This window comes from Camelus ferus, chromosome 28, assembly GCF_009834535.1.
Source record: "Camelus ferus isolate YT-003-E chromosome 28, BCGSAC_Cfer_1.0, whole genome shotgun sequence".
NCBI lineage: Eukaryota > Metazoa > Chordata > Mammalia > Artiodactyla > Camelidae > Camelus > Camelus ferus.
The window spans coordinates 2,716,304-2,743,356 of NC_045723.1; the positions used below are offsets into that span (position 1 = coordinate 2,716,304).

The following is a 27,053-nucleotide window of genomic DNA, read 5'->3' on the forward strand; positions in this document are numbered from 1 at the left end:
AATATGATTTTATATTTACTGGGAATCCACTAAATGCTGGCGGATAGTCACTAAAATAATGTACCTCCAAGACAGTGACAATACCAGGGGACCACAGAAGTGCCTGCTTTGGGGTACATGCACCAGCAGTCTCTCTCTTCCATTCAGTATGGGGGGAACAAAGGGCATCCTTTTGACATAATGTGGAATAATTCTATGGCTCATAATGCCTGCATTTCTACAAGCGCAGCTCCTGGCTTATGTATAATTATTGTCTAACTCATTTATTCGTAGAAGCCATTCTCAAGGTTTGATCTCCACTCGCACAAGTACCATTCAGAGAAGCAGAAAGGGCATCCTCCTGTCAACCTTGGTCCTGCTCTGGGTCCAACCTTGGCCCCTGATGCCTCACTTGGGGCATCAAGGGAAGGCCACAGCCCCACCCAGGAGTTCACCTCACTTACCGCACTGGTCTGCAGGGACTCGTCCTCTGGTTTGGCTTTTATATCAACAACTCCATCAGCATGGCGGAAGGCGCAGTCAGCGATGACATCATAAAATGACAGCTTCTGGGCTTTCAAACCATATTTCTGTAGCCACTTCTCAGAGTCCCAGGTGTCCTCTGGATTTGACTCATTTTCAACAGAGGTTGCTCCTGATTGTATTTTGGGAATCACAGTTCATCAACCATTCATATTACACAAGACATTCATATGTCATCCTCAACTTAGTATTTTTCCCAAGCTGAAACATGCTCTTTGTCAGATCACATTCGGTTCAGGAAGCATGCGTTCCGAAGCAGGACTGGCAGAGAATTCATTCACAAGACCGGAAAGCAGGAATCTGCTAGTTTTCACTTTACTTCCTCCACTACCTAAGTTGACTGGACCCATGCTTGGGTGGAGGTGGCTGATAGACCAGTGTGTCAGGAGAGCATTAAACCTGGGGTCAGAAGCTCTGGGTTCAAGTCCTGGCTCCATCAATCACTAGCTTGGGCAAGTTGCTCAAACTTGGGTGAGTCACCCCACTGAACCCCCTGAGCTTCGGCAGAAATCTTCCCCTGCAGATAGCATCTGCTCGGCCTTCCCAAGTGCGTGGAAGTGAATCAACATGAAAAGCCACGTGAAAGTGCGCTGTAACGAGGGGGCAGGCGAAGCACGGGCATACAGCCTGCGTTGAGGTGGAAGTCAGGCAACCCTAGAAGGCTGGCAGGCCGCCTCCCGCGAGCTCTCCCGTGGTGAATTTATTCTGATTCAGGGCCTGGCTCTCAACTCTGCAGGCTCAGGAAGCTCCTATCAGCTCAGGTGCCTGGAGCTGTATCTACGACTCACCTACATCAGGGTCACAGGTTCAATTAGAAGGCCAATTGCCCAAATATCCCTAGCCTTAGGCACATTCCTTTGGTGTTTCTTTAAGTGGAAGGAGGTGTTAGTTAACTGAGCAGAACATGCCACAGACTCCAGCTTATGATACAGACAGCAAAGTATTTATCTAGATAGGCTCAAAACCCCTACTGCCACCTAAGGGAGAGCGGGGTATCTGGGGGTGGGCACAGAGGAGGCAGGGGTGTCTGGAGCTGGCCCTGAGAGCTGACTGTGTGGCCCTTCCCGACTTCACATTCAGTGGTAGCACGTCGTAAGGTGAAATTGACCATGCCGGGAGAATTTACAGAATCTGAAAATCAGCAGATGCTACAAATTAGGATTTTCTTACTCCAGAGGGCGTTGGATAACATGTGTCTGCATGCCCCTGGAAGGAAGGCAGAAAGGACCCTGAGCTTTTGGCCCCACTGGGACCAGCAAAGCCTTAGGACGACCGGGAGGCGGTGCTGGGCAGAGACGTGGTTTTGATTACGGGTGCTACCAGACATGAGATCTACCGGCCCTACAGAGTTTGTACATTTTTACTTAGGTCAGTGGTTCTCAATCCTGCACATTGGAATCCTCTGAGGAGTTTTAGAATATACTGATGCCTGTGCCTCACACAGTTAGATTCTGTTTTAATCAATCTGGATATTGAATGATTTTTCCAAGTTCCCCAGGTGATTATACTGTGCAGCCAAGCTCTGCACCTAGAGGAAGATGATGAGAGCTTTCTAAATGCTAACCTGGGTATCCCATGACTTAACACTTCTACCAAATGCAGGTTCGAGTTAAATTATATTTTTAATTAAAAAGTAGCACTCATTATTGGGGAAACAAAAATATTACCCACAGTTACCCATTAGTATATGTAAGGGGATTTATAGTTAGAATAATGTTTGAAGATATCAAATACTTCAGGGCCAATTTTTTCTCAGTAATATATAAAGGGTCTGTCCATTAATATTACATACAAGCCACGTCCTGAAATTTTAATAGAAGAGCTTTTAAATAATGCACTCTGAAATCTACTAGAGCTGGAACTTCTCAGAGAAGCTCGATTTTTGCTTTTGAACTTTAAGCCAATCTGGCATCAAAAGCCCCTTTGGGCACCATCGCCAATGCCAGCAGTTGGTTTCTACGTGATTCACAAAGTGTCTTTTCACCCTGCACCGACCGGGGGCTGAAATCAGAGGCTTCCCGGCACTTCTGACTCAAGGTGCTCCAGCGTGTTCTCCTGCATCACAGGGAAACAGCAAAAAGAGAATGGAGCCACTTTTGTCAGTGGGGTCGGCCTCCTTGGAGAAACCCTTTGGGTGACTATTTTTCCTCAATGATTGTTGATTATCTTCTATACCTTTGTCTCCTCTCTATTCCTACATTATTCTCCTCCCTTCTTTATGATCAATAGGTGTGGCAGGAAATAAACTTTTCTTTCAATTATTTCCATAGCAACATACACACTGGCACCTGCTCCGCTCTGTTTCAGGTTGCCTTGTTTTACAAAGACAAGAGCCCTTTATCAATTATAAACTCGAGCTGACCATAAAAGAACCTCCTAGAAACACGTCAAACCTAGAAACACATCTAGTTCTAAGAAGAGACTAATTTTGACTCCTCGCTTCACCCAGGACCAGGCAGTGTAGTCACCCTGAGGGCATGATTCAGGCTCCCAATTACCCTCTGAAAAGGGGTTTGGGAGGAAGACCCCAAAGCAACTTGAACTTCATAAAGGAAAGAAGGGGCAGTCAATCTTGTGAAAACAAAGAACCTGAGGAAACAAAGCTGAAGAAGGGAGAGAGAGGCGGAGATCTTTTCACTCTCAGTGCTAATTACACCACCAGTGTCTGAGCCTCATATTCCCAGGGAGAGGAGAGGGGAGGGTGTCATGTGTTCATTAGAGTCACTTACTAAGGGGTCCTTCCCAATTTCCTGCAGTTATCTGAATTAAAAGTGTCACATATATTCTCACCTACAGAGCCTAGGATAACACCTTCATTTATGACAGAGAAGTGAGCTCACAGCGCATCCTGATTACAGGGCTTTCCTACTCTATGCGCCAGACTGTAACGATTTTCTCTCACAGACGGGCAGGAGACTCACACAGCAAATCACACCTATGCTGCAGGATTAACCTGTCTAGTCCTCCTGTCCTACTGATCAATCTCAGAACATGTTTTAATGAGTGAGACCTACCAGCCAATGCTTTTGAAACATCACTGCTACTGCCAAGCCAAAAGGCGAATTGAACACAGTTTATCAGTGCCCACTCCTCCCCAGAGGCTCACAGCCATCAAGGGTTTACCACCACCATAACTGCCCTCCCCATGGTGAGGGTTAATCTTATGTGTCAACTTGGCCGGGCCACACTACCCAGATATTTTGCCAAACAATACTCTAGATGTTTCTGTGAAGGTTTTTTAAAGTGAGACTAACTTTACAGATTGCTTGACCTCCCTGAACTCTCAGCTCTATCTCCCAAACTTGGAAGCCTGCTGTGCTCCACCTGGGGCCCTTCTCCCTACACCATGGAAACTCTCTCAAAGCATGAAGCTGGGAGAAGCAGAGTCCACCTTGGATCTTCCTGTACCCCAGGGACCACTGGCCTTTGTTGCTTGATGTCCAGTGTCTTAAAAGACCAATGTTTCATATATTTTTGTCAGTTTTTTTTTCCCCTCAGGGAATTCTCATGTCCTGCTCTTGGTAATTAAAAGAGGTCAAAATAACCAATGGCCAGAGTGTGTGGCCTCACCATCTTCTTATTCCGGGCATGAGGCTACTGGCATCTGCCAGAAACTTCCCTCTTGGTCCTGTGGTTAGAGGTGCCAGCTGGTTCTGAACCAGTGCGCGCAGCCCAGGGGGCCGGTGGGAGCTGCTATGCCCAGGAAGGGAGGCTGTCTAATTCACATAAAGGTTTCATGGGCAATGGAAGCCCACCTGATGGCCTCCATCCTGGCCCTTCCCCTCCTAGATGGCTCCCTGATCACCACCTGCAGGCTTTGGGCAGCCAAACTCAGAGAATGGCTGCTGCCTTCACACAAAGCAGACCCAGGGCTTGGGCTGACACGGCCTTTGCCTCAATTACGTGGGCTGTGGGGGGCAAGAGGAGCGAGTCAAACACTACATGTGGCCTCGGGAGCCACAGCAAGGTTACAAAAGCTTCAGTGGGTACCCAACAGTGGAAAGGTCCTGACCAAATTTTCCTTTTCAAATAGAGGTGGTACATTTAAAGCATCTTTTGAAATTTTATACCTGGAGTCATTTCGGTTTTTAGTTTTTTGGGGGGGTGCGTGTATTAGGTTGAAACAAAGGATAACGATCTATCCTTCTAAAGACTACAGAGGCAAACAGCTCTTCTGTTTCCTTTAGAATAGTATATAAAACCTTCCATTAACCCAGAAGACTAACTACCCCAGGCTTAAATATTCCCTGTATTCGTCTACTTGGGCTGTCATAACGAAATACTCTAGGCTGGGCAGCTTCAAGAAGAGAAAGTCATTTTCTCACAGTCCTGGAGGCTGGAAGTCCAAGATCTAGGTGCCCGTAGGTTTGGTTTCTGCTGAAGCCACCTTCTCACTGAGGTCTCCGTCGTCTCTCCTCCTCTTATAAGAACATCAGTCCTGTTAGATTAGGGCCCCTCCCTTACGATCTCATTTAACTTTAGCTACCTCCTTGAAGGCCCTATCTCCAAACACAGACACTGGAGTTAGGGCTTCAGCATATGAATTTGGGGGACAGTTCAGCCCATGGCGCCCCCCTAAATGCACACCTTTGCAGCAGGGTCACCATTCTGTTTGCCTGGCATGGATGTTGACTATATCCCAGGTCCCTTGCTTCACTTGCAGTCTCTCAGGATGACAGAGGACTCTCTGAGTTCTCAACGCTAAGCTCACATTGAGGGGGTGTGACTACAAGTGAGCGGCCCCCTCCAGACAAGCCGGATTCAGCTCCTCCTCGGAAACCCCAGAGAGCTGGTCCTGGCAAAGCAACTGCAGCTGCTGCCGCTCCGGTCCCCCATCAGGACACCCACTCACAGGACAAAGTCACTGTCACCAGAAATTCATCAGGTCACACAGGGTGAGCTCACCTTTGGTTCCACCTCTTCCTCCCTCTACCCATGTCCCCCTCCGCATTTCTCCTCCTCAACTGCATGCCTGTCCCTAGCAAGGAGGCCTCTTTGCTCTCCTTCCACACTAAGACTCTGTAATACGGGCAGGGTAGGTACCAGGAGGCAATACAGCGTGGCAGAGGTTCCCAAATCTTGCTGCACATTAGGATTGCCTGGGGAGCTTTCAAAACTCCCAGTCTCCAGATTGCATCATTTATAGACTAAGTCAGAATGTTTGGGTTGGGAGCCAGACATCAGTATTTTTCCGGAGGAAGGAGGTTTTGAATCCCAGCTTCACAACTTCTAGTGTGGCCTTGGGCAAGTTACTTAACCCTAAATGAAGATAACAGTGGCATCTATCTTATACGATGGTGGTCAGGATTAAATGCGTTTATACTCATGATGAGCCTAGAACAGCACCTGCCATGTAAGGTATATGCCTTGTTAACTACCATTTTCACTAGCGGGGCCTGAAAGGAAACCAGGGCGCTCGGAGGAAAAGCCATCACTAACTCAAGAGCTCAGAAAGGAGAATTAATATACTCACTCCCCTAACCGTGAAAGTGGAAAAGATTGAGCTAACATTTCCCGAGTACCTGCTGGGTGCAAAGCATGCATTATTTTACTGAATTTCTACAATAATCTCTCAAGGCCAATATTATAATTATTTAATGGAAGAATAAACTAAGGCTAAACGAGACAGATACAGCTTAATCTAGTGAAGGAGTTGGGATTTACACCCAGGTCTCTCTCCCTCCAAACTCAGGCTCCTCTGAATCCTCTTTTCAACTAGACCTTGACCTTAGGACTTCTGTGTTTGTCTCTGCATTGCCCAACGTTAGCAAAAATCCTGCTAAGACAGTTTATCCAGAATCCCCCACCCTCCATAACTGCAAATTCCTCATTACCATCCCTCACCTTCCCACCCTGGCCAGGTGATGCCTGGGCACCTGCCTGCCTTCAGCAAGAATCCTGTCAGGTGGGTTTAGCCAGAAATCCCCTTTTCACCCTGATGTTTCCTCTCAGGAATTTTCCATCCGCCAACCTTCCATGCTGCTCCGTGGCTGTAAACCTGCACTTGTCCATGTTTATTTATAACTGAGCCAGTTCCACACTGAGGTTTCTTTTCCCCTCTTGTGATAGTCTCTGAATAGAACCTGTTTTTACCATTTGACTGTCCAGCTCTGGTATGGCTTGAACAACCTGCATACACACATGTGCATACACACACGCATATGACACCCCCACCCCCCACCACCACAGCAGAGCTCTGGAGGCTCCCCCCACGAGCGCTCACAGCCAGGCGAAGGAGCTGTCCTTGGTAAGGACATGGCACCAGCCCCATCCCCTCCAGCCACAGAATGACTCTTTTACACTGGTGACCATAAACCGTACCCACCACGGTCTGCTGTGGCCATGTCGGTCTTGGGAGGCTCAGCCACCAGCCTCTGGATCTGGGCCAGCGTGCTACTGGCCTCCTCCATCTCCCTCCAGATGAGAAACACATCCTCTCTGACCCCAGCTCCTGGAAGAGAAACGCATGTGAGCAGGCGTCTGTGGAAGGCCCCAGAACCATCTGGTGCTCCTAGCAGGCCTGGCACACCCTGGCCAAGTTTCCAGAACATTTCTGAACATCCAGTTCCACTTTCCCCACTAATATCTTTCCGAGATTCAGAGGTGAAATCCCTAAGAAAATGCGGTCATCTCAAGAAATCCTCAAGACTTTAGGATGCAATAAATCCTCATAAAGTAAATATTTCTAAGGAGCCAGGATATTTTAAGATGAATTATTGATAATCCCCCCAAATAAGATAAAGGATACAAATATTCAAAAGCACCTAATAAAAGCCAAGGTGACCACGGTGGGGAAGGGGAACTCAGTGGAATAGGAAAGTTACACCCCTTCACCTTTCTTGACTTAGCTGAGATTTCCTGCTTCTTTGAAACCACCTTCACAGCTGTCTTTTTCCCTAATGTAATAACAATTCTTTAGTCTCTTTTTCTGGACCTCTGTTGTCTCAGTTAAGGGCTAGGTTTGGCTGTGTGACTTTTTTTTAATGATATTGAGGTGGGAAGCCCCATGAAAAAGACCGGCAGGACCCCCAGGCAGAGCCACTACTTTCCTGCCAGCGCCATCCGGTTCCCTGGCCCAGCAGCATTATCTCGATTTTTGCCTCTATAAAATGGCTTACTTCTAGGAAAGCGGAACTTACCCCTAAGATTCTGTTGGTTCCCTGAGCTCACTCCTGATCGGTCCAATTGTAACACCTCATTTGCATAAAACTCACTCCTGATTGGTCCATTTCTATCACTCCTGATTGGTCCATTTCTAAAAAGCTCATTCCTGATTAGTCAACTTTATTACACCTTATTTGTATATGATGTTGCAAAGTCTAGACTGGCAGCCTATAGAAGCCTGTGTAAACCTACAAATGGGGTCCAGAGCTTGGAGTGTTAACTCCTCTGGGCCCGCCCGTGTAATAAACCTGAGTTCTCCAACTCTCCAAGTGCTGCTTGGTCTCTTGTAAGGATCCAAGTTGTGGTCACAACTGAGCTGTAACACTGAGCTGTAACACACTTTGCTGCAACAGTATGTCATAATTAATATAGATACTTATATCATTCTAGCAATCCATCAGTCAATCAAAGTTCATCCCATGGGTAAGAGGTCCAAGGCTGGGATAGAGGCTCTTCCTCCACCAAGACCCTGCCTCTAACAGATCAGCAGTCTCCAGAGGTTAAGGAGGGTGAAGGAGCAGGAGGGAGAGAAGTGTGACTATAAAAGTGCAACATAGGGAACCTGCAGTTGTATCTTGACAGCATCAGTATCAATATCCTTCTTGTGACATCGGCCTTTAGTCTGTAACATGTTGCTCTGGGGAAACTCAGTAAAGAACACGTGGGCATCTCTATTACTTCTTACAACTATACGTGAACCTACAATTCTCTCTGCACGTCTCTCTGCCAGAACTTGCTGTGCACACGAGGACAGTGGTGACTCCAAAGATGCCACTCACCCATTTTCAGTGGCATCTGTGGGCCCAGCCACCGGCCTGGCCCCACTCAAGGCATCATGGGTGCTACAGGGGAGTCCCTGCTTTGGGATGCTACTAAAAGCTTGTACGGACAATAATTTAGCAGACGTATTCTCTATTTTTTAAGATTCCATTCCAATAAAAGTCTATTTAAAAAGACACGCACAACAAATCTATTTCACAGACCGTATACAGTTGGCTCAAAGAATGCCGATGCTGTTAGTATTTAAGTAAGCTGAGTTCAAATTCTCAGATAAATAGCCCTTTAAGGCACCTGCTATGTGTCTGGCATTGTGCTTAGACTTGTCTAAATATTTTCTTGTTTCTCTTCACCACAACTCTGCAGGCAAATACTAGCCCTGTCCCCACTTTACAGCTGTGTAAACTGAGGCAGAGCTACTTGTCCAAGTTCACGCCGTCAATGAGAGACAGAGCAGGGTGCCAAGTCCAAGCTGGTGTGACTGTACCAACTCAGACACCCTGACCGGTTGTCCTGGAAAAGGGATGATTGGTTTCCAGGGGACCCCTGCAGCACCCTCCTCCAGCCACTGATGAAATCCACTTTACCAGTGCGTCTACATAACAGGTCACAGATGCATGAGATCCCACAGGCACGGAGAGTGAGGGGCCACCAGCAGGTCTAGGGGCTGCCCCAGGAGATTCACCTCCCCAGGGCCAAAAAGGACTGATCTTAAGCTGTCAGAACAGAAAGGGGAAGACCAGGGTCGAGGCTTCTGACTTTTGAAATGTTGCCCAGGAGGGCAGGGCAGAAGTAATGGGACACCAGAGCTCCTGAAATTGGCCAGGTCAACTGAGAGAGGATTAATATCTGTGTTCACTAAGAAGCAAGTGACGAGCCCTGACAGGGATAGATGGCCACCAGGGCTCTGCAGCCATCAACACACCAGGGACTACAATGCAATGTGAACCCAGCTCCACGTCAGAGCTCCCAAAATATCGCAGGCTGCTGCCAAATGCAAACCTGGGGCCCACAGGACTGTCTGACCCTGGGAAAGCAAAACAGACTTCCAGCTGCTTTCTTCAGCCTGGAGCTGTTAAGCAGTAGAATTCTCTCTAAAGAAGTTTCAACTGAGTCAAGGCTTTCCATTTCCCCCAGACTTAGTCAACAATATCTTAAGAAGGAGTAGACACTGGTCAGCATCAGAGGAAAACTTCCAAGGAAACACAGTTGACTCTCGCTGATCTAGGGACACGAAAGTGTGTTGAAGCAGCAGCAGTGACCTGGGACGGCCTCCCCTGCGCAAGTAGTAATTAGACTAACACTACACTGCGTTAGTCGTCACAGTTCAGCAGCTGCAGACTCCTACGCTGGTGATCAGAAAACAAAACAACTCGATATCCATTTAAAGAGGTCTGCTTTAAAAGCAAAACAAAAGGATACAAGACCAGCAAGTAAACGAGGAAACCACAGGCAATAAAAAGCCTAACTCAGAAGGCAGAGGTTTAATTTAAGTTATTCTACAGGCAGTGAGGAAGGGCTGCCCTTTTCATCTGGGCCACGTCCAAGGGACGTAGCTGGGGAATCAGACAGCTGCAGCCAAGGAAGGCAGCCCCACTGGGATCAGACGAGCAGGGAGGAGAAGTCACAGGAAATTTCAGTGTTCTGGGAGTGCTGTGAGCTTGAAAGTCTCCAGGCTCAGCCAGGGAGGAGACGAAACCACGATGAAACCTCGTGGACCTTGACCATCGAGGTATAAGCCAGCCAAGACCTGCCATGCACAGAAACCGGATATGGCTATTCATAGAGACATCCAGGTGACCTAAAAGATCCCCCAACCTAAATGGGCCCCTCCCATACCACCCCTGACATCCCCCATGTGCTGTGTGGTAACACTTCGCAGGCTCACAGAATGCTGACACCTGCTGGGAGGCGTGCCACACTAAGCTGCTGTTTTCCCTCAGCGCCAGGGACTGACTTCACAGACTGGCTAGTTTAACAAATGAAGGAGACCCCAGTCAGGTACATTTCGATGGGTCGGGGGAACAGCCCACAGGGTCCCTGCCACAAAATGCCACCTCCCTGTCAAAGCTTCCTTGTCTCACTTGCAAGATAAAGTCCAGTTGTCAGAGTCCAACTCATTCAACTACTCACTTGACAAATATTTGTTGAGTACTTACCGTGGCGTGGGTGGGCCCTGCCAGTGCTAAGGGCACAGCAGTGAACAGGGCCCTGCTCCCTGTGCTGGCATTCAAGTCCAGGGTTCAAGGTCCCCCCATCACACCCCCTGTAATACTCTGCCACCATGAACCCAGCCAGAGCACTGGCCCTCCAGCCCCCCAGGGCCCCTGCAAGCCCACTGTCCTCCCTATCGGGGACTCACAGGCCTCCACTGCCCCCACCCTGCCTCAACCTCCATTCAAGGCACCAGCCTGACTCCACCACAAAGCTGTGCCCAGCCACCCCAGGAAACAGCCATCTGCCTCCTGCTCCCTCCCAATTCCCGAGGGATGAACCAGCCACAGCCACTGCTCTCAGTGCTTCTGCTGCCAGGACACACTCTCGGGCCTAGCCATGAGACAGGTGGGCGGCACATGGAACCCCTGGCAGCCTAGCTCCCCAGCCTCCAATAATTCCAAAGAGCAGAAAAAGCACTAGCCGGGGGTGCCGAATTAGTATATTGAGACCTTGAATCCAGGCTAATTTAAGTCAATCCTTCACAAACACGAGGCTTTATTTTTAGTAAGCAGCTGCTTACAAGACAGCTCACCACTCAGCGGTGTGTCCACGGCTCGGAGCTGTGATCTACAGCCTTCCCACCAAACGAGCCCGCAGTCTTGGCTTACAGTGTGTGTCCGCACCGGCTGGCATTGCTCAATGGCTTGCAAATGTCTTGCCGGTGGGCACAATGTCTCTTCTCTGTTTGCATCCTCCCCAGCACCCAGCACAGGATCCGGGGTTTTCAGTAAGAATTCCTATCCTTCCTTCTTTTTATTTGTCCTCATTACAAAGAAACAATGACCGCACATTCAATACGTTCTTTCCTCAAGGAATCGCCCTGTCTCATAATTGACAGCCCCCTAAAATGCAAGAAACTCTTCCGAACGGTATGTAACAGACTTATATCATTGGAGCAAATGGCTATGCCTGAGGTGTCCCAGACATTAATAGTGACACACCCTACAGCAGTAAGTCATTTCGTTTTAGATCCTGTGCCACAGCTGCCCACGTATCTGACATACTAGCCATGCCAGGGGCGGGAGGGGAAAAGCAAGTAAATTAAATCAAAACCACCCTCGGCAACCATGAATCCCAGACCATCCCCTGGTCCTACTGTGGGCTCATCTGACTGTGGCCCTTTCCCCATCACCCAGGATTCCTGAGGTACATCTGGCCCCACGGGGTGGAGACTTTGCTGTCTGCCTGAGCCCTGAACTCCTCCCTGGTCATGAGGCTCTGAAAGAGCTGAACAGAACCATCAAAAGGCAGTATTTTCAGGAAAACTCGGCACATCTATTTTCAGAAAGCGATGAGACATTTAAAAATAATAACAAACTATGAAGTGATGAAAATTCACAGAAACCAAAAATTACAACATGGATCTGGTAAAAGGGGGCATATGACATCCATCAAGGGATTGAAAGTAGTGGAATCAGTAGTTTCTGTTGTAATGGAAAAATTCCCAGTCCCTTGTGTTAAATTATGTAGTGGAGATGTTTTGCTCAGTCTCACCCTATGGAAATTAGCCACTAATTGATTTAAAGCAAATAGAGTCATTTCACCATCTTGATAAATGTCTTCATGTTTTCTTGGGACAATGAATATAGGTGTTTCACAAGCATCATGTCTTAAAAGCAATTTCAAACATCAAGTATGGGCAACTTGCAGTGGGTGGGTAAGGTGCTCTCTCCTGGGGCCTGTCTCTTCTAAGTGGAACACTGTAAAATGCAAATGTAATGCAGCCTAATTGTCTGACATTCGCATGGAAAATCTGAATATAAACCACCACTCTTCTCCCCACGCAGTAAACAAGTGTTCCACCAAACCCAGGAAGAAGCGTGACCCTGGGTGCTTCTGGAGAGCAGGTGATAAAGAACTGGACACAAGGATAAAGAAGGAATAGCCAAAGAAAAAATGCCCCAAATGCCTATGAGCTAAAGTTCCACTGAATAAATCAATTCTATTTAGAATAGCTATTACCATTTAAAAGACACCAACTCATAAGGCAAGTATTTTAATGAAATGGTAAATTCAAGGGAGCTTTATGTGCTTCCTTTAAAGCAAATTGATTAATTTATTTTTGTTTTTCAGTTTTTCCAATCACAAAAAAGGAACTGAACTTCTCTTGGTTCTAAGGGACCTGCAATGCCCCCAGAAGAATGCAAGATGGTCACAGGGCTACTCCCTGATTTCTATCAACCAACCCTGAACAGACAGAGAAATAACACGCTAGGACTCCCATTTGAGGGCAGTGGGGGTGGGGACAGCACGCTAGCATCTGCTGTCCTCCATGGAAGCCCGCTTTAGTGACAGCGGGTCACGTGGGCTACTGGGCCTGGGTCTCACTCACATGGTGAGGTCTCTCCCCAGCTCTGCCGGGTCATCCAGGAATGAGCAAGCTTTAGGGGACTCGTTATTTTCTTCAAACTCACAAGAGACTGACCTAGAAACCAGGAAGCCAATTATTTAAAAATATCCTCTTCACAACAGGATGTCTTCTTGGAGAATCATCATTCACTCATTTATTCAACAAAACCCCATCAGTGTCCATTCTGTCTGGCCACTGGAGACACGGAGCGAACAGGAAACAGCGTGAGCTTTGAAGAGGCTCTCACTCCAGTGTGGTCCTCCCACAGTGTGGTCCCCAGAGCTGTGACAGAACCCTCTGACCAGCTTATCCAAATGCGGGTTCCCAGGTCACCCCCCAGACTCATTCTGAGGAAATGGTACTCTTAAAGCCACCCCCGTGATTAGTTCGCAAGAAACGTTTGCGAAGCTTTAGTCTCTTAGGTAAGTCAGGCATGTAAACAAATTATTTCTATCTAGCATATTTTTGGAGAAAAAAAAGTAAAGTTGCATGATTTCTGGGAACAGTATTCTAATACCCTGATGTCCCCATTTCTGCTCTAAAAAACACCCCTCAGAGAAGTCAGAGCTCTTTTCCCTTCAAAGCCCTGGAGAGTCCCTGACATAACCATCTTCTAGATTCCCGTTCCAGGTCATTCTCATTGATATGGTTCCTAACGTTCTACTTCTAAGAGTGTTGCTCATTTTAGGTGTATTTTATAATGGCTGCTTCCTGCTGATACATAAAGAGAGAGAAAAAGGGAGAAAGCAAAATTCACTTCATACCTGCTACGTGCCAGCCACTGCATCGGGCACTTAAACAAACTTGCTCTCAGAACCATCATCTCAGTAGGGATCATCACTCCCATCTAACATGAGAAAACTGTAGTTCAGAGAAATTAAGGAACTTGTGCCAGGCCACACAACTAACAAGTGATGAAGTCAGGCTTCAGCCTCGGGTCTATCTGTCTCCAAAGCCCCCATACTCTTTCCGTCTCCAAAGCCCCCATACTCTTTCCATGTGGAACACTGTCCTTGTGTATCCTTGAAAATTATCACAACACAGGATCTGTGTAAGCAAACCTCATCTGCTATATAAGGGTTGTTTTTTGCTTCCTTCAAGGGCCTTATAGGCCCATGTCTTCCCAGTACAGAAACCACCCAGTCTGCAATTCTGCTATGTAGGTGATGATGGTTGGTGAGCTGTATCCCCAAGGCCAGGGCCTAATGTGACACTCTGATGAGTCGCAGCACACACCTGCCAGAGGAGCTGTGATCTACCTGCACTGGGATTGGCAGTCACCATTGGACAGGCAGGATGGGGTTACTAAGTCTGAGAGGTCTCCAGTGTTGGGCTTCTTCTAGCTGCATGCTTATCTCCTTTATCAAACTGTGATTTCTTTGACGATAGAACTACGTTTACCCCTTTTCGTAACTATTCTTCCTGTCACGTCTCTGACACCCGGTAGGCAAGTCCAGACAGGCTGCTCCCGAACATAAGTGTCTAGAAGAGAAGGAACCTCCTCTGTTTTTCATCATTGTATCCTCAGAGCTCAGTACAATGCTCCACTTTCAAATAACACATGTGGAGCAGATCTCTCATCCCAAAATCAGAACAAGTGTATTCAAATGTAATCAGAAGTCCACACTAGGTCTGTTTCCTAGTAATTCAATTTAATTTTTAAAAGAATTTTGAGAGACTTCTCAATGTTTTGTTAAGTGATGCGGGATGTGGATCCACTCAATTATTTCGGTGTAACCCTAAAAGATTGATTATGCTGGTACCAAAGAACTGGGCTGAGCCCGCCACACTTCCAGGGGCCAAGAGAAGGCTCCAGAGAGCAGGGCAGGTGTCCCGGTTATATGGCTGTATAGCAGCCTGGAGCTAAGAATAAACAGGGAACTCAGAATATAAACCCACTATGGGGGAAGGAATACAGGGGTTCCCTGCCCTTAAAGAGACTTACTCGCTCGTTGGGAGAACTAGACCTTTGCACACATCAGGTGAAGGTGTGAACTAAGGAAAGAAGAGGGTGAAGGGTAGATGGGCAATTCTTAACTCCTGAGCTGAGATCCTGGAGTTATGGTGGGAAGGAGCAATTTATATGCATCAAGCAGAAGTCTAACTGACATCATAAGAGTTTGGGGTTCCCTGAATGGGAAACCTGTCTTTTATTCCTTTTGAATCTCCTCCTCACCCCTAATGAGACTCTAAAGCACACAGAAGGCACTAAAAAATGCTTAACTAACCAACGGATTGTCTCATAGATGTAATAAGGAATCCAAGGCAAGCCATGATTAGAAGGAACAAGACTCTGAGATAATTGAAGTCTCAGCCTTGTAAATTGCACTGTGGCAACAGTCTTGGACGTGCAGCTGCTCCTGCTCCATCCACGGGATTAAACTGAGTTCTGGGGAGCAGGAAGGAGCCCTCTGAGAGAACTGCTCTCAGTCAGCTCTAAACAGGCACCAATCAGTGCTTCTAAATTAAATTAGAGATTAGAAACAAAGAAGCAGTGCCAAGCCTGAGGGATGGGCCAGTAAACTTAAACATCTAATTAAAGATCACAAGTCTCTTCCAAGAATGAGAGCTTGGTTGTTTTTTCTCTTTAAGCCTAACAGCCTGAACATATCTTAAATACACTTTGGCTTTGTAATATTTAGTTTTGTTTATGCATTCTTCTCCACCAACGCACAAAGAAGTGCAGTTTCCAGAGGTAGAAATCAGCCAAATTTTTACAGCTACACCATTTTTGGATTTAAGAATAATACCGTGGAGCAGAACAGCTTTCCTAACACCATTTTGTCAGCAGTACTGGACACAAAGGAAAACACTCTCAGAAAAACGTTGCGTTTCCTATTACCTGAAACTCACCACTTTTTAATTTATTCATTGCAAAGTCTTTCTCTTGTCCCATGAGCAAAATAGGGCAGTGAGCACACTAAACTCTCTTCACAGCTTCTGCTCAATGAGCAAGGGCTGGCCAGCGTGCTGGGCTGAGCAGGCCAAGGCGGGTCCAGGCTCAGAAGGAAGGGGCGATCATGGATTGATTAGTGACGGCTAGTGGCAGGGTGGTGGGTTGGGGGCTAGAAATGAAAGGTGCTGAATGGCCCAACCCTGATCTGGACCCATGAGGGGGTCCTGAGCTGTGGGTTTTGGTTGTATATATGAAACCACACTCAAGTTGAGACTGCCTGAGCGTCTGTGTCTGCCCCTTCCTCCTCCTTCCTCGCTTCCTCCCGACCCCTCCTGTTCCTTGTCCTCCAGCATAAAACAGGATGCTCTGGCTTGAAGTGGGAGCTCAGAGCTCTGACCTGGGTGCTCATCCTACCGCTGGATGTCTTGCATTCCCAGCTCTGAAGGGCCTGGCATCCAAAATAAGTCCACTGTCAGCTTTACCGATGAGTCTGGATTTCAAGCTAGCTGCGTCAATGCCAAAATTATTGATTTCTGTTTAGCCTGGTGCCAGGCCTTTGGTGAAAATTTTTACTCTGATGTGATTTTCTCAGTCCACCCTTACTACATAATTAAATTTTTTGAGGACCAAACAGGAAGAGAAAACCAAAGTAAAAGATGAGGTCTGCACCAAACCCAAGGGATCAGAAGCCTTTTTCCTTCCTAAGAGGAGTCCCCAGACCACTACAAACACCCCCCATCTGGGCCCATTTCTTAACCTAAGGAGCAGCTCCCTATGGGATTAGGACTGTACCCCTTAAAGATACAGTCCCTAGAAAGCACCAGCAGTTAAAGTTCCTTCCCAGGACAGCAATAACCCAATTCCTATGCAGAATAATCCATCCCTACATGAAGTCTTCTGAGAACTGAAAATTACCATGTCCGATGGACAAATACTCCTGCACCATTCACACCTCTCACTGCGCCCAATGTGACAATAGGGAAGTGGGGGAAAGTCATGCCCAGAAAGGGCCCCACAGTATAATCCTATGAACCACACCTAGTAGAAAAGGTACGCTTCATTTCTGCTAGAAAGGTCCAGGTTCCTACCCTTAGTATCAACCTTGAAAATGGACTCATCTCCAATCAGGACATCCCTTACCAGTATAGCATTCACTTCCTAGTTCCAAATTCCAGATCCCATTCACCACTATGCATGCAAATAAACTGGTTAGTATCAATAACTAGTCTGAAAATGCTCAGTATCTTGTTGGACTATTTTACTTTTTAGAATCAATGTCTACAATAAAAGCCCACTTGGAATCCTAAAAGAAAACTAACATTAATTGAATGCCAATTTTGTTCTAAACATTTCCGTGTGTGTTATATGCTCTAATTCCCCAACAATCATATGAGGTAAATGTTAGTATCCCTATTTTCACAACTGAGAGAACATAGCTCAGAAAGGTTAAATAACTTATCTAAAGTCATACACGTAGTTAGTGGCAAAACTAGGGTTTGAATCCAGGTCTGATTCCAAAGTTGATTCACTTTCCAGCAAACACTGTTTGCCAGAGCCGAAGTAGAATCACACAAGAACAAAATATCATGAGAGCTTGCATTATTGTTCAGCAAATATTTATTTCCCTCCTCATCTCAGTGTGAGTGGAGTAGACATCCTCATCTGATTGATATTGGACTTGATCATGTGATTCGCTTTGGCCAACAGAATATTAGTGGATGTGACATGAGCTGAGGCCTTAAATATGGCTGCATGGTTTGGCTTGGAGCTTGTCCTCATACTATTTGTCACAACAAAAATATATCCTGGGTAGCACTAGTTAAAGGAGTGTGAGTCCACCCTCAATTAATCAAGCCTGCAGTTGACTTGTAGACCTACGATCAAGAAATAATGGCTGAATTATTCCTAATTTAATGAATACTATAAACTAACAGGTCCAAGAAGCACAATGAACCCCAAGTACCAGAAATAAGTCATTAGGATTGGAAAAGAGACCAGTGGCATGTTTTGGTCTTGAAAAGAATCGGTGAGAAGCTTCAGAAGGCAAAAGGAGAAACAGAAGGGAGGAACAAGGGAAGATGTATGTCAGTCTTTTCTCTTCCGGTGGTTTAGCAGCATCTATTAAATAAATCACACCTAATGAAGAGGATGCGAGGAGGATGGCGGGAGGGGATAAACAGAGGAGCTGAATTTTCATCCAGACTAGATTGGAAAAACCAGACATGGTGCAGACAAAGGATCCTAGAGGGCAAGGGAAACATAAGGGTGTGCCCCCTCCCCTAAAAGTTCTCAGAAATCCAGGGCAAGGACTTTGGACAGCAACTGGCCATGGAATCAGAGGTCAAAGGCAATTTACTCTTGATCTGTGAGGTGGGCAGGCACCACGGTCTGCACAGGTGCCCAGTGGAGCTGATGCAGTAGGAACCATGAACCTTAGACCTGTCCGCTCTCTAGATATTCTTGACAGCCAAAGAAGATTGACCATGAATTCTTAGGAGGTAATGTAGAGAAAAAAATTTTAATGTAATGCACCATTTAATGTACCACCCTAAGTAGCACCCATGGCCTGTGTCAAAACACTGGAAAAGCTTTCCATTACCCGAAAAGAGCTGTCCTGGGGAAACAAGCAAACAGGAAAAAATTCAATCTGGGAGGAAATCCTTCTAAGGAATTACAGTACATATAAGAATCTAAAGCAAGAGCAGAATAAATAAATGATGGTACATGATAACCTATTGTCTTTGCAATGAAGCAGAGAACAAGACAAAATTGCTCTTGGTCTACAACGACTTTGCTTTCTAAGAGGAAGAGGATGATGTAAGGCATTACCCTTAAAATACGATGCCTCATAATTAACTTATTTGCAGGTACTATTATAATTCATTTAGCAAACCTATTACAAGAAATGTAGATTCCTACAAATATCTACTTACCAATGAGTATCAAACATCAAAATTCAATGGAATAATAATCTGTAGCTATGTATTTATCTCATTTATCCAGTCTCTAGCTAATCTAAGTCGGAACAGTCCAAAGGACTTCAGAAACTTTAGAGACGATGAAAGCCTTCTGAACTTGAAGTGATGATGAGTACAAATGCAGTATTATTGTTCCAAATTTGTAAAGGCTTTACAACGTTGACAAAGAAAGCTGCAGTAAACCAATTGTTGATGCAGCCCAATTTTTTGTTTGCTTTCAAATGGTACCACTGGACCTACCCAAGTCTATACTAGTAAACAGGGTGGAGAAGGAACAGAGAAAAGAAGGAAGGAAAATTTATTGGAAGGCAAAAATAAAAAGCTTTAAAAGTCAGTGGATATTATGAGAAAACAAGTGTGTGCATCCAGTAAGACAGCACAGAAACCAAGAATAATGTGCCCTCCCCTCAGAAGATTCAGTCCAGCAACACACAAACTGAAGGTTTATTTGGACAACATCAAACCCATTTTTCACATCTACAATAAATATACAGGGCAGATAGAAAAGCAAATGAATGTCTAAAGGTCATTATCAATCAGGACTAGTGTGGGACAGGGCAATGAAGCCGAGTAGACAGCCCAGGGCAAGCCCATCACATACAGAAATGTAATATATTACAAAGGAAGCCACATACAGCAGTGGAGAAAGAAAGGTCAGTAAGTGAATGGTGTGAATACAGGTGTTAGACGTTTAAGGGAAAATCCGTTTATATCCTCTTATCACACCATACCTCAAAATAAATCCAGAGGGATCAAAAAGACTTTAATTTTTGTTTCAAACTTGGGCCATTAAAGAATAAATGGGAAAGGGATGGAATCACAAAAGAGTTACAGGATTTATAGACTGGACTTACTGTGCAAATTTTAAGGTTGCATGTAAAATACAGCCCAAATGAAAAGGGAAAGAATAAACAGGATAAATTATTTATAATTAATGACACCAAAGAGTTAATGTCATTAATATACAAAGAGTTCACACAATATGACAAGGAATACAAGACCTCAACGGATAAATAGGCAAAAGAATTTAAATACAAAAATGTTCAATTTCACTACCATTCACTACTAATTGACATTAATTTCTTTATCAAAGAAATTCAGATGGATACAATGAGATATTATTTTTATGCTAATTCAGGTTCAGTGAAATGAGTATTTCATATACACTGTTGATGTGAGTTATATGTCTTAAAACCTTTTTTGGAAAACAATTCAATGTGAGCAATTACCTCAAAATGTTCAATCATGCTGATCTAGTATTTCACTACTAGAAATCTATCCCCAAAAAAGTCTAAACTACAGGTGGGAATATGCCACCAAAAAAGATATGTGGTCTATATCTCTAGTGGCAAAAAAATTAAAAATTTCCCAAATATACAATAAGAAGTCATTAAAATTATAACATACCACTTTGATTAAGTGTTATGTGTTTTTTAATGTCACTTACAAAAGCTTTATAGGAACATGGAAAAAATGCTTGTTATAATATGAAGCTGAAAATGCAATACTCAAATAGGTATATAATATGATGTGTATATTTTAATATTTTAATAAGCATGTAATGAGAAGAGTGGTAGAAATTCACCAGTATGTTCGACAGTGAAAATCTCTGAGTGGCAACAATGCTTCTTTTCCTTTCTTCTCCATGTTTCCTAAATTGTCTCCACTATTTCTACAGATACAGCACAGCCAAGTGTTCATGGCCTCCAGCTCTGCCCCTTACCAGTCATGTAAGCTCAGAAAATAACCCCAAGGATGTTCTACTTCTGAAAAATTGGGACAATAATATCACTCATTTCACGTGCTGGTTGTGAGGACTAAATGAGATAATGTATATAAAGTACCTAACAACATACATACACCCCCCCCCCCCAAGCTTTAGCCATCTTGGTAAAAAAAAATCCTTTCAAGTGACAAGTTGAACAGATAGATGGTTAGCACACTTCATCACTCACATTCAGTAATTAGAAGTGATATCATGGTGTCTAGGAAATAATTGATGTAAGAGTGGGAGAAAAAGCAGATGACAATAAAAGCTACTATTTAACATTGACAAATTATATTCTCTTCTAAAAAAACAGCAGAATTTTATACCAACCTACCAAAAGTTATTCGGGAATCTGCAAAATTGATATTAGAGGGCTAAGTGTTCAAATGATAATTAATTTTATGTAAATACACTGAGTGGCAACATAATGTAAGACACATAAATGTATGACAAGAAAAAATGAAAGATACTGTCCATCCCACACAGTAGATGAAGACATCAGGGTTCACACTGGTCTTAGAGCTGACTTTAATCCTCCTTTGAACATTTAGGATTTAGTCTTTACTTCCAGAATAAAGACAGCTATATAAGTCAATACCTTTTCCCTACTTCCTAGAAATTAAGGGGGTGGGGATGAAAAGGCAAACATGAATGCCTTCTTCTACTAAATTAGGATATGAACGTGACATCCAGACAAGGGCTGACAAGGGCAGCCCAAATGGGCAGGAGCTGTGCAGAAGAAAGCACAGAGGACATGCACCTGCCACTGGTCCAGAGAACTGGACAGGTATTAAGAAGTAGGGGACCCACCTAATTGAAAGTGAGCCTGGTCAGCAACAATGGATGCCAGAATCTCAATGACAAAGGCGGGTAGCAAAAGTCCGGGGATATGGGGAGGGGGACCTGATCAGGGGAAGGTTGAAGAAGTGCCTCTGGTGCCCAGGTGAGGCTGAAAACCACCTATTTTCCAAAGCAAAAGAGTCTTCAGGATTTCTGGGCAGTTTCTGAGTGGTAGAGATAGGCTCTGACATGTTGGCATTTCTGGGACATTGTGATGGATCGAGGAGAGAAGGTCCCACGTGTACTTAGGGATCTGGGACTCTCTTCCCAAATTCAGAACATGTGATCACCGAAATGGCAGTAGAATGGCCAGCCACACTCTGAGCATTTCATTCCAAGAAAAATGTTTTTGTCTATAATTTGATTTGTATGCATCACGGGGTTGGAAAGGTGTTAGTTGCTGAAAACATACGCTATGCAGCCAGATAGGCTTCCCTTTATAACTAAGATGCCAAGGAACACAGAGGCCAAAACTAAATCCCATTTAAGGTAACTGGCACACCAGGGGGCTGAGGACATCTCCCGTTCTTCACCTTGATTGATTCATTGCCCACCAGGCTTAATCTTATAAGTTACTTTCAAAGGCATGACTTATACCCTGAATTCATTTCTTTTTTCTTAGATTAGCATCAATCTTGCTTATCAGCTGACATCTTCTCAAATTCCCTGGAGATGTCCACCTCGCCGTCAGAGCAAAGGTGTAAGTTAACCTAAAGCAGCGGCCCTGGTGAGCTCTAGTGGAACCTCTCCCCTGCTCCGTTTTGGGGCACTAAGAATCTGAATCCACAAAGTGTGACAAGGACACACTCTGTGACTCGATTTGGGCCCTTTGCCTTGGTGTCCACTTGAGCCCCTCTGGCCTGGGAAGGCAAGTGTCTCCTACTCAGTCCCAGGGCTCTTCTCCCCGGAGCCTTTGCAACTCTTATGTAAACACAGGAAGCTTGCAAGCACATGCACACTGCAGCATCTCCCCAACCCCCAAAAGAGTAGTCCCCGCCTTGTACTGCAGCTAGAAATTTTTCTCTGTTACTAAAAATGAGCAGGAAGATGGAGGTAGAGATGGGCTCCCTCAGACTTCTAACTACCCCTTGTGTTGCTGTAATGGGGAAGAACAAATCTGACTCCGTATTAGATCTGTTCCTTTAGCTCTAACCCTGTAGTCTGTTTCCCGTGCTTAGTCATGCTTGTTCTGCACTTTTTGTAAAAAAAAAAAAAAGAAAATGTTGCCTAGAGCCTGAAATATACAGGATAGCCTGTTCTCAAGCTCTGATCTTTAAGGGTAGAACACTCTTCCATTCCTATAGAGATAAAAAGTTGCAGAACAGAGGATAACGTTTATCTTGTTGGAGGTTTACAGGAACATTATGAACTGACCCTCTTGGACAGCTGCAAGAACAAAGGATTCCGACACAAAGGAGTTTGCAACATCCAACCCCCCCCCCACACACACACACTTTTTAGTATAAAAGGAGCCTGAACTCTGACTTGGGGAAGATGGTTCTTCTGCCGTCTTCTCGGTCTGCTGGCTTTCCAAATAAAGTTGTGATTCCTTGCCCCAACACCTTGTCTCCCGATTTGCTAGCCTGTTGTGTGGCGAGCAGAACGAGTTTGGATTTGGTAACACTGCGTCATCTCACAGTCCAACAGGAGCTTCCTTCCCTGCTCTTCTTGAAGGTGTTTACTCGGTGCATTTGGCACTCAACAATTTCATCAGGCCCCAAGTAACTCCCATCTCTTGTTTTCCCAGGAAATTTCTTTTACTGATCTCCTGAATCACAGTACTATTTCTCACTTTTTTTGTAATCTCATTCTCTAGGCCTGTTACACTCTTGGATCACAACTTTTCAATAAAAAGGGAAGTTCATTCAGCCTCCATGGAGGTTCCCGCATGGCTGTGGCCCTCACAAGAGGCTTGTGTACCTACAAGCACTGCCATCACTGACGGAGAGGCAGCAGAAAGCCCCAAGAAGTGTGGATGTGCTCATGACAGCCGTCCAGCCAACCTGGGCAACAGAGCAGCCCTGCCCTGCCAAGAACAAAGAGTATATTTACACGCCTGGGGCCACGTCTCCAGAAGTTTCCCAAGTTAGGCAACACATCTCATTGAGGCCACTTCCCTGGTTGCTAAACTGCCAAATTCACCATTAACATCCATGAACTCTGCCCTTATACCACATGAATAATACAAAAGAAACAGTTAGTCCCAACCTGAGGGCTTTATTTCTTAAGGCTAGGGATCATCTGTGGTTATTAAGATATAAAGTATACTGTTTCTTTTCAATCCCACATACCAGGAGGGAGTTTTCCTTTCAGTTTTCTTGAATTCCAAGTAATTGCACTGTCACCATCCTTAGCGGGGGATGCAGGAAATTCTACACACTCTGTTCTCTCTGCAAATGCGTGGAATCTGAAACAGGAAGAGATTTGCAACATTAGGCTAGTAAGTGGTTATCTGCACATGTCTATTCATTCTCCCCAGACTGTGAACTTGCGCCTCTGTGGTGCTAAGCAGCTTCCAAGAGTTCACTGCTTTCCCCTGTATCTTGTCATTTCCCACAAACCAAAGACAGGGAGGCGGAAGAGGACAGAGAATTGAGGATGCACTGGGATTTTAACTGATGACTCGTCTCTTCATTAGAGGGTACTTAGCTCAACCAAATGGTACTTACTGACCCTGGAAAAAAAACCCGGTGCTTACATTTATCGTTTTGTTCCCAGGATTCAATCATGTCAACACAGTTTTGACAAACCAAGAGGCTAAGGAGGGGCCCAACAGTGCCCACAGGCCTGTGGATTCATTATTGAAAGCTGGTGACAACAGACACCACTCACTCATCTGCCAACTGCTGATGGGCTTCAACCTTCATTCAGCAAACACACACTTCCCCAGGACCTACACGTAAGCACTGATGGAAAGAACGTGTCTGTGTGGGCAGGTTTTGAAGCCCTGACTCCTCCAAGTGTGGTCCCAAAGGCAGCACCACCACCACCACCTAGGACTTGGCTAGGAATGCACCTTCTCGGGCCCCACCCAGATCTGCTGAATCAGAAGATACACCTGAACAAGAGCCCCAGGGCATCTGTGTGCACCTCGGAGTTCAAGAAGTAGAGTGTACTGGGTGATGGGCTAAGTCAAACCCTCAAAGCCCATTGTCTGGAATCTGAAAAGTCAGGAAGAACAGGAAATTTCTTCCAGATGGCAGAGGAGATCTCTGAGTAATGCTCCTCCAGCCTCTCAAGAGTTCCACCCCTGCCCGAAGCAAACACGGGGTAGGATGCACAGATGGATGGGCAGATGTTGGGAGAGGCCTGGGGACCCTGCCCGGGCCCTGGAAAGCCTCGGTCTTGTCTATTTTCAAAGGGTTTCAGGTGATATTGGGACAATGACTTGATAGCAATGAACAAGGCAGCCTCATTTCAATTGCCCCTCCTGAGGCTGATGGACTCCTAACACGGCCGTGCCTGCCTCCGACAGGGGCTTCCTCTGGAATAGAAATGACTGGTTTCCTTCATCCCATGACCTCCTTGCAGGGCAGACAGCGGATGGCCAAGGTTTGACCAGACAGGACCCATGTCCTGAGTCCCAAGGCCTTTGCGTACGACTTTCCACCTTCTGATCTTCTCTCCAGATCAGAAGAATAAACAGAGCAGACATTCTCTCTGGCTAATAAAGCCTCACTTGAGCAGAAAGCAAATCACCATTTAAGACAGGCTCTTTGGAGAGTCTGAAGAGTACAGCACTGTGCCTGAGAGCTGGTGGCTCTGCCCAGACACAGACTCGGGCACCAGGGCATCCAGAGGCTAGCCTCCCTGAAAGCTGAGATGCTCAGCTGGTACCTGACCGGTCCAGGGGGAAGTAGCCTAGAGTATGAGAGCCTGGATTGAGAGCCTGGGCTCTGGATTGGTTAGTTTGCATGTAAAAGGTGCACTGCCTTCCTGATGAGTCTTTTACTGTCTCTAGGAATCAGCTAATCTGGGAGGGGCGGTCTCTCCAGGGGTCAGAAAGGCCCCAAGATGTCAAAGCATCAGAATATAAAAAGGATTAACACAAGGCAGAGAAGCAAAGGCGCTTGGAGACTGAAGACTACTGGAAAGAGGGGCAGAACACACAACCGACTGGCCAGGAAGACCACTAGGAATCCAAGACCCCCTACTGATCTCATGCGAGCAGGCAGCTCACTCTCTGTCACTCAACAACACGTTTTCTGCCTACCTGCTGCGGGTCTTGGCACTCAGGTCCTTTAAGAAAGCTATTGTGCCCTCTCCTCTGGCATTGAAGGACACTGTGCAGACAGGATGTGGAGTCTCCAAAGCCCTCTGAAGGAGAAGCTCCTTGGATTCCTCTGGAATGTCCCCCACCACAAAGTAGTAAATGGATTCAATCTGCAAAACAGTGGGACCAACAGTTTATTTCCCCGACACACCCTGGCCTGGAACCAGACTCATCGGCAATATACTCTCTATAAAACTGCCTCTTTAAAAAATTAAATGGGCAGAAAGAAGAGCAGCACTGCTGATGTTTTATGAGGATGTGTGGGCGCCAAAGTCAGGGAGTGAGATAGATTCTCAAGGCCTGGTGCCAAGAAGTCGCAGGCTTTACAGGGAGGGATATGGTTGGCGGATTTGGAGAATAGCTTCCTCCGAGCCCACAAATACATTACACAGCTCAGGAGTGGCTCGTTTCAAGTCCAGGAATGAAGGAAGTGTTGGCGCAGCCACTGGGGGCAGGAAGCTTCCTGGCCACTCCCCCTGGCAGTGCCAGGAGTCCATGATGCAAACTCATGCATCCTCAGGCTGAGGCGGCACATGGGCAGGAGGGCGCACTCCCAGTTCGTTCATCATGTGCTCTCAACTCAGGAAACACCTGCCTGCGGAGCTGAGGCTGTTCTGATGTCACACAGTAGGTCAGGAGCCATGCCAGGCCCTAGAGCCAGGAGACACACACACATCCCAACCTTAAACCAGGGACCTCGGAGATGCATATCTCACCCAGGTAGGAGACAATGCCAAAGTGATCCCTGCTTAATTTAGAGAGGTGTCAGCTCCATCCATGGGGCCCCATGTTGTGGTCCCACCCCATCCTTAACCACACTGCTCTAATAGTGTTTGTCTCCCTGGCCACGAATGAGTTTTATAGCCTCAGGCAAATGAGTTCAGTTCAGTCTCTTACTTGTGAAAAGGGAGATTTTGCAGGTTACTTCATGATTGAACTTAAACATGACTTATAGGTATGTATGGACAGAACCCTCAGAAAGTGAAAACCTAGGGAGAGCCAGGAACACGAGCCATCTAAACGTGCCCCTAAAAACACCAGAAGTGACTGTCTCCACAGATAACTGGGGCAGAAGCCCCAGCAAACATACTGAGTTTTAAGGGATAAATAGATGTCACCAGCCCTTTGCTGGCTGAAGGTAAACAGTCAATGACCTCACCTCGACTTCAAAGCTGGAACTTAAGCTCACCTGGTGCAGAGAGAGGTGGGCTGACAGTCAGCTCCCAGCTGGTTAAGACGCCCTGTCTATGGCAGCATGCTGGTGGGGC

At 45.9% G+C, this 27,053-nt stretch overlaps 1 protein-coding gene across 1 annotated transcript in view; it reads right to left on the minus strand.

Moving 5' to 3' along the window:
* VWA3B (von Willebrand factor A domain containing 3B) overlaps positions 1-27,053 on the minus strand; it is a 122,905-nt gene that overhangs the window by 76,905 nt on the left and 18,947 nt on the right. The window contains 4 exon segments of the mRNA XM_032469556.1: positions 444-634; positions 6,848-6,973; positions 23,804-23,919; positions 25,726-25,895. Of these exon segments, the coding sequence (XP_032325447.1) occupies positions 444-634; positions 6,848-6,973; positions 23,804-23,919; positions 25,726-25,895 (603 nt within the window).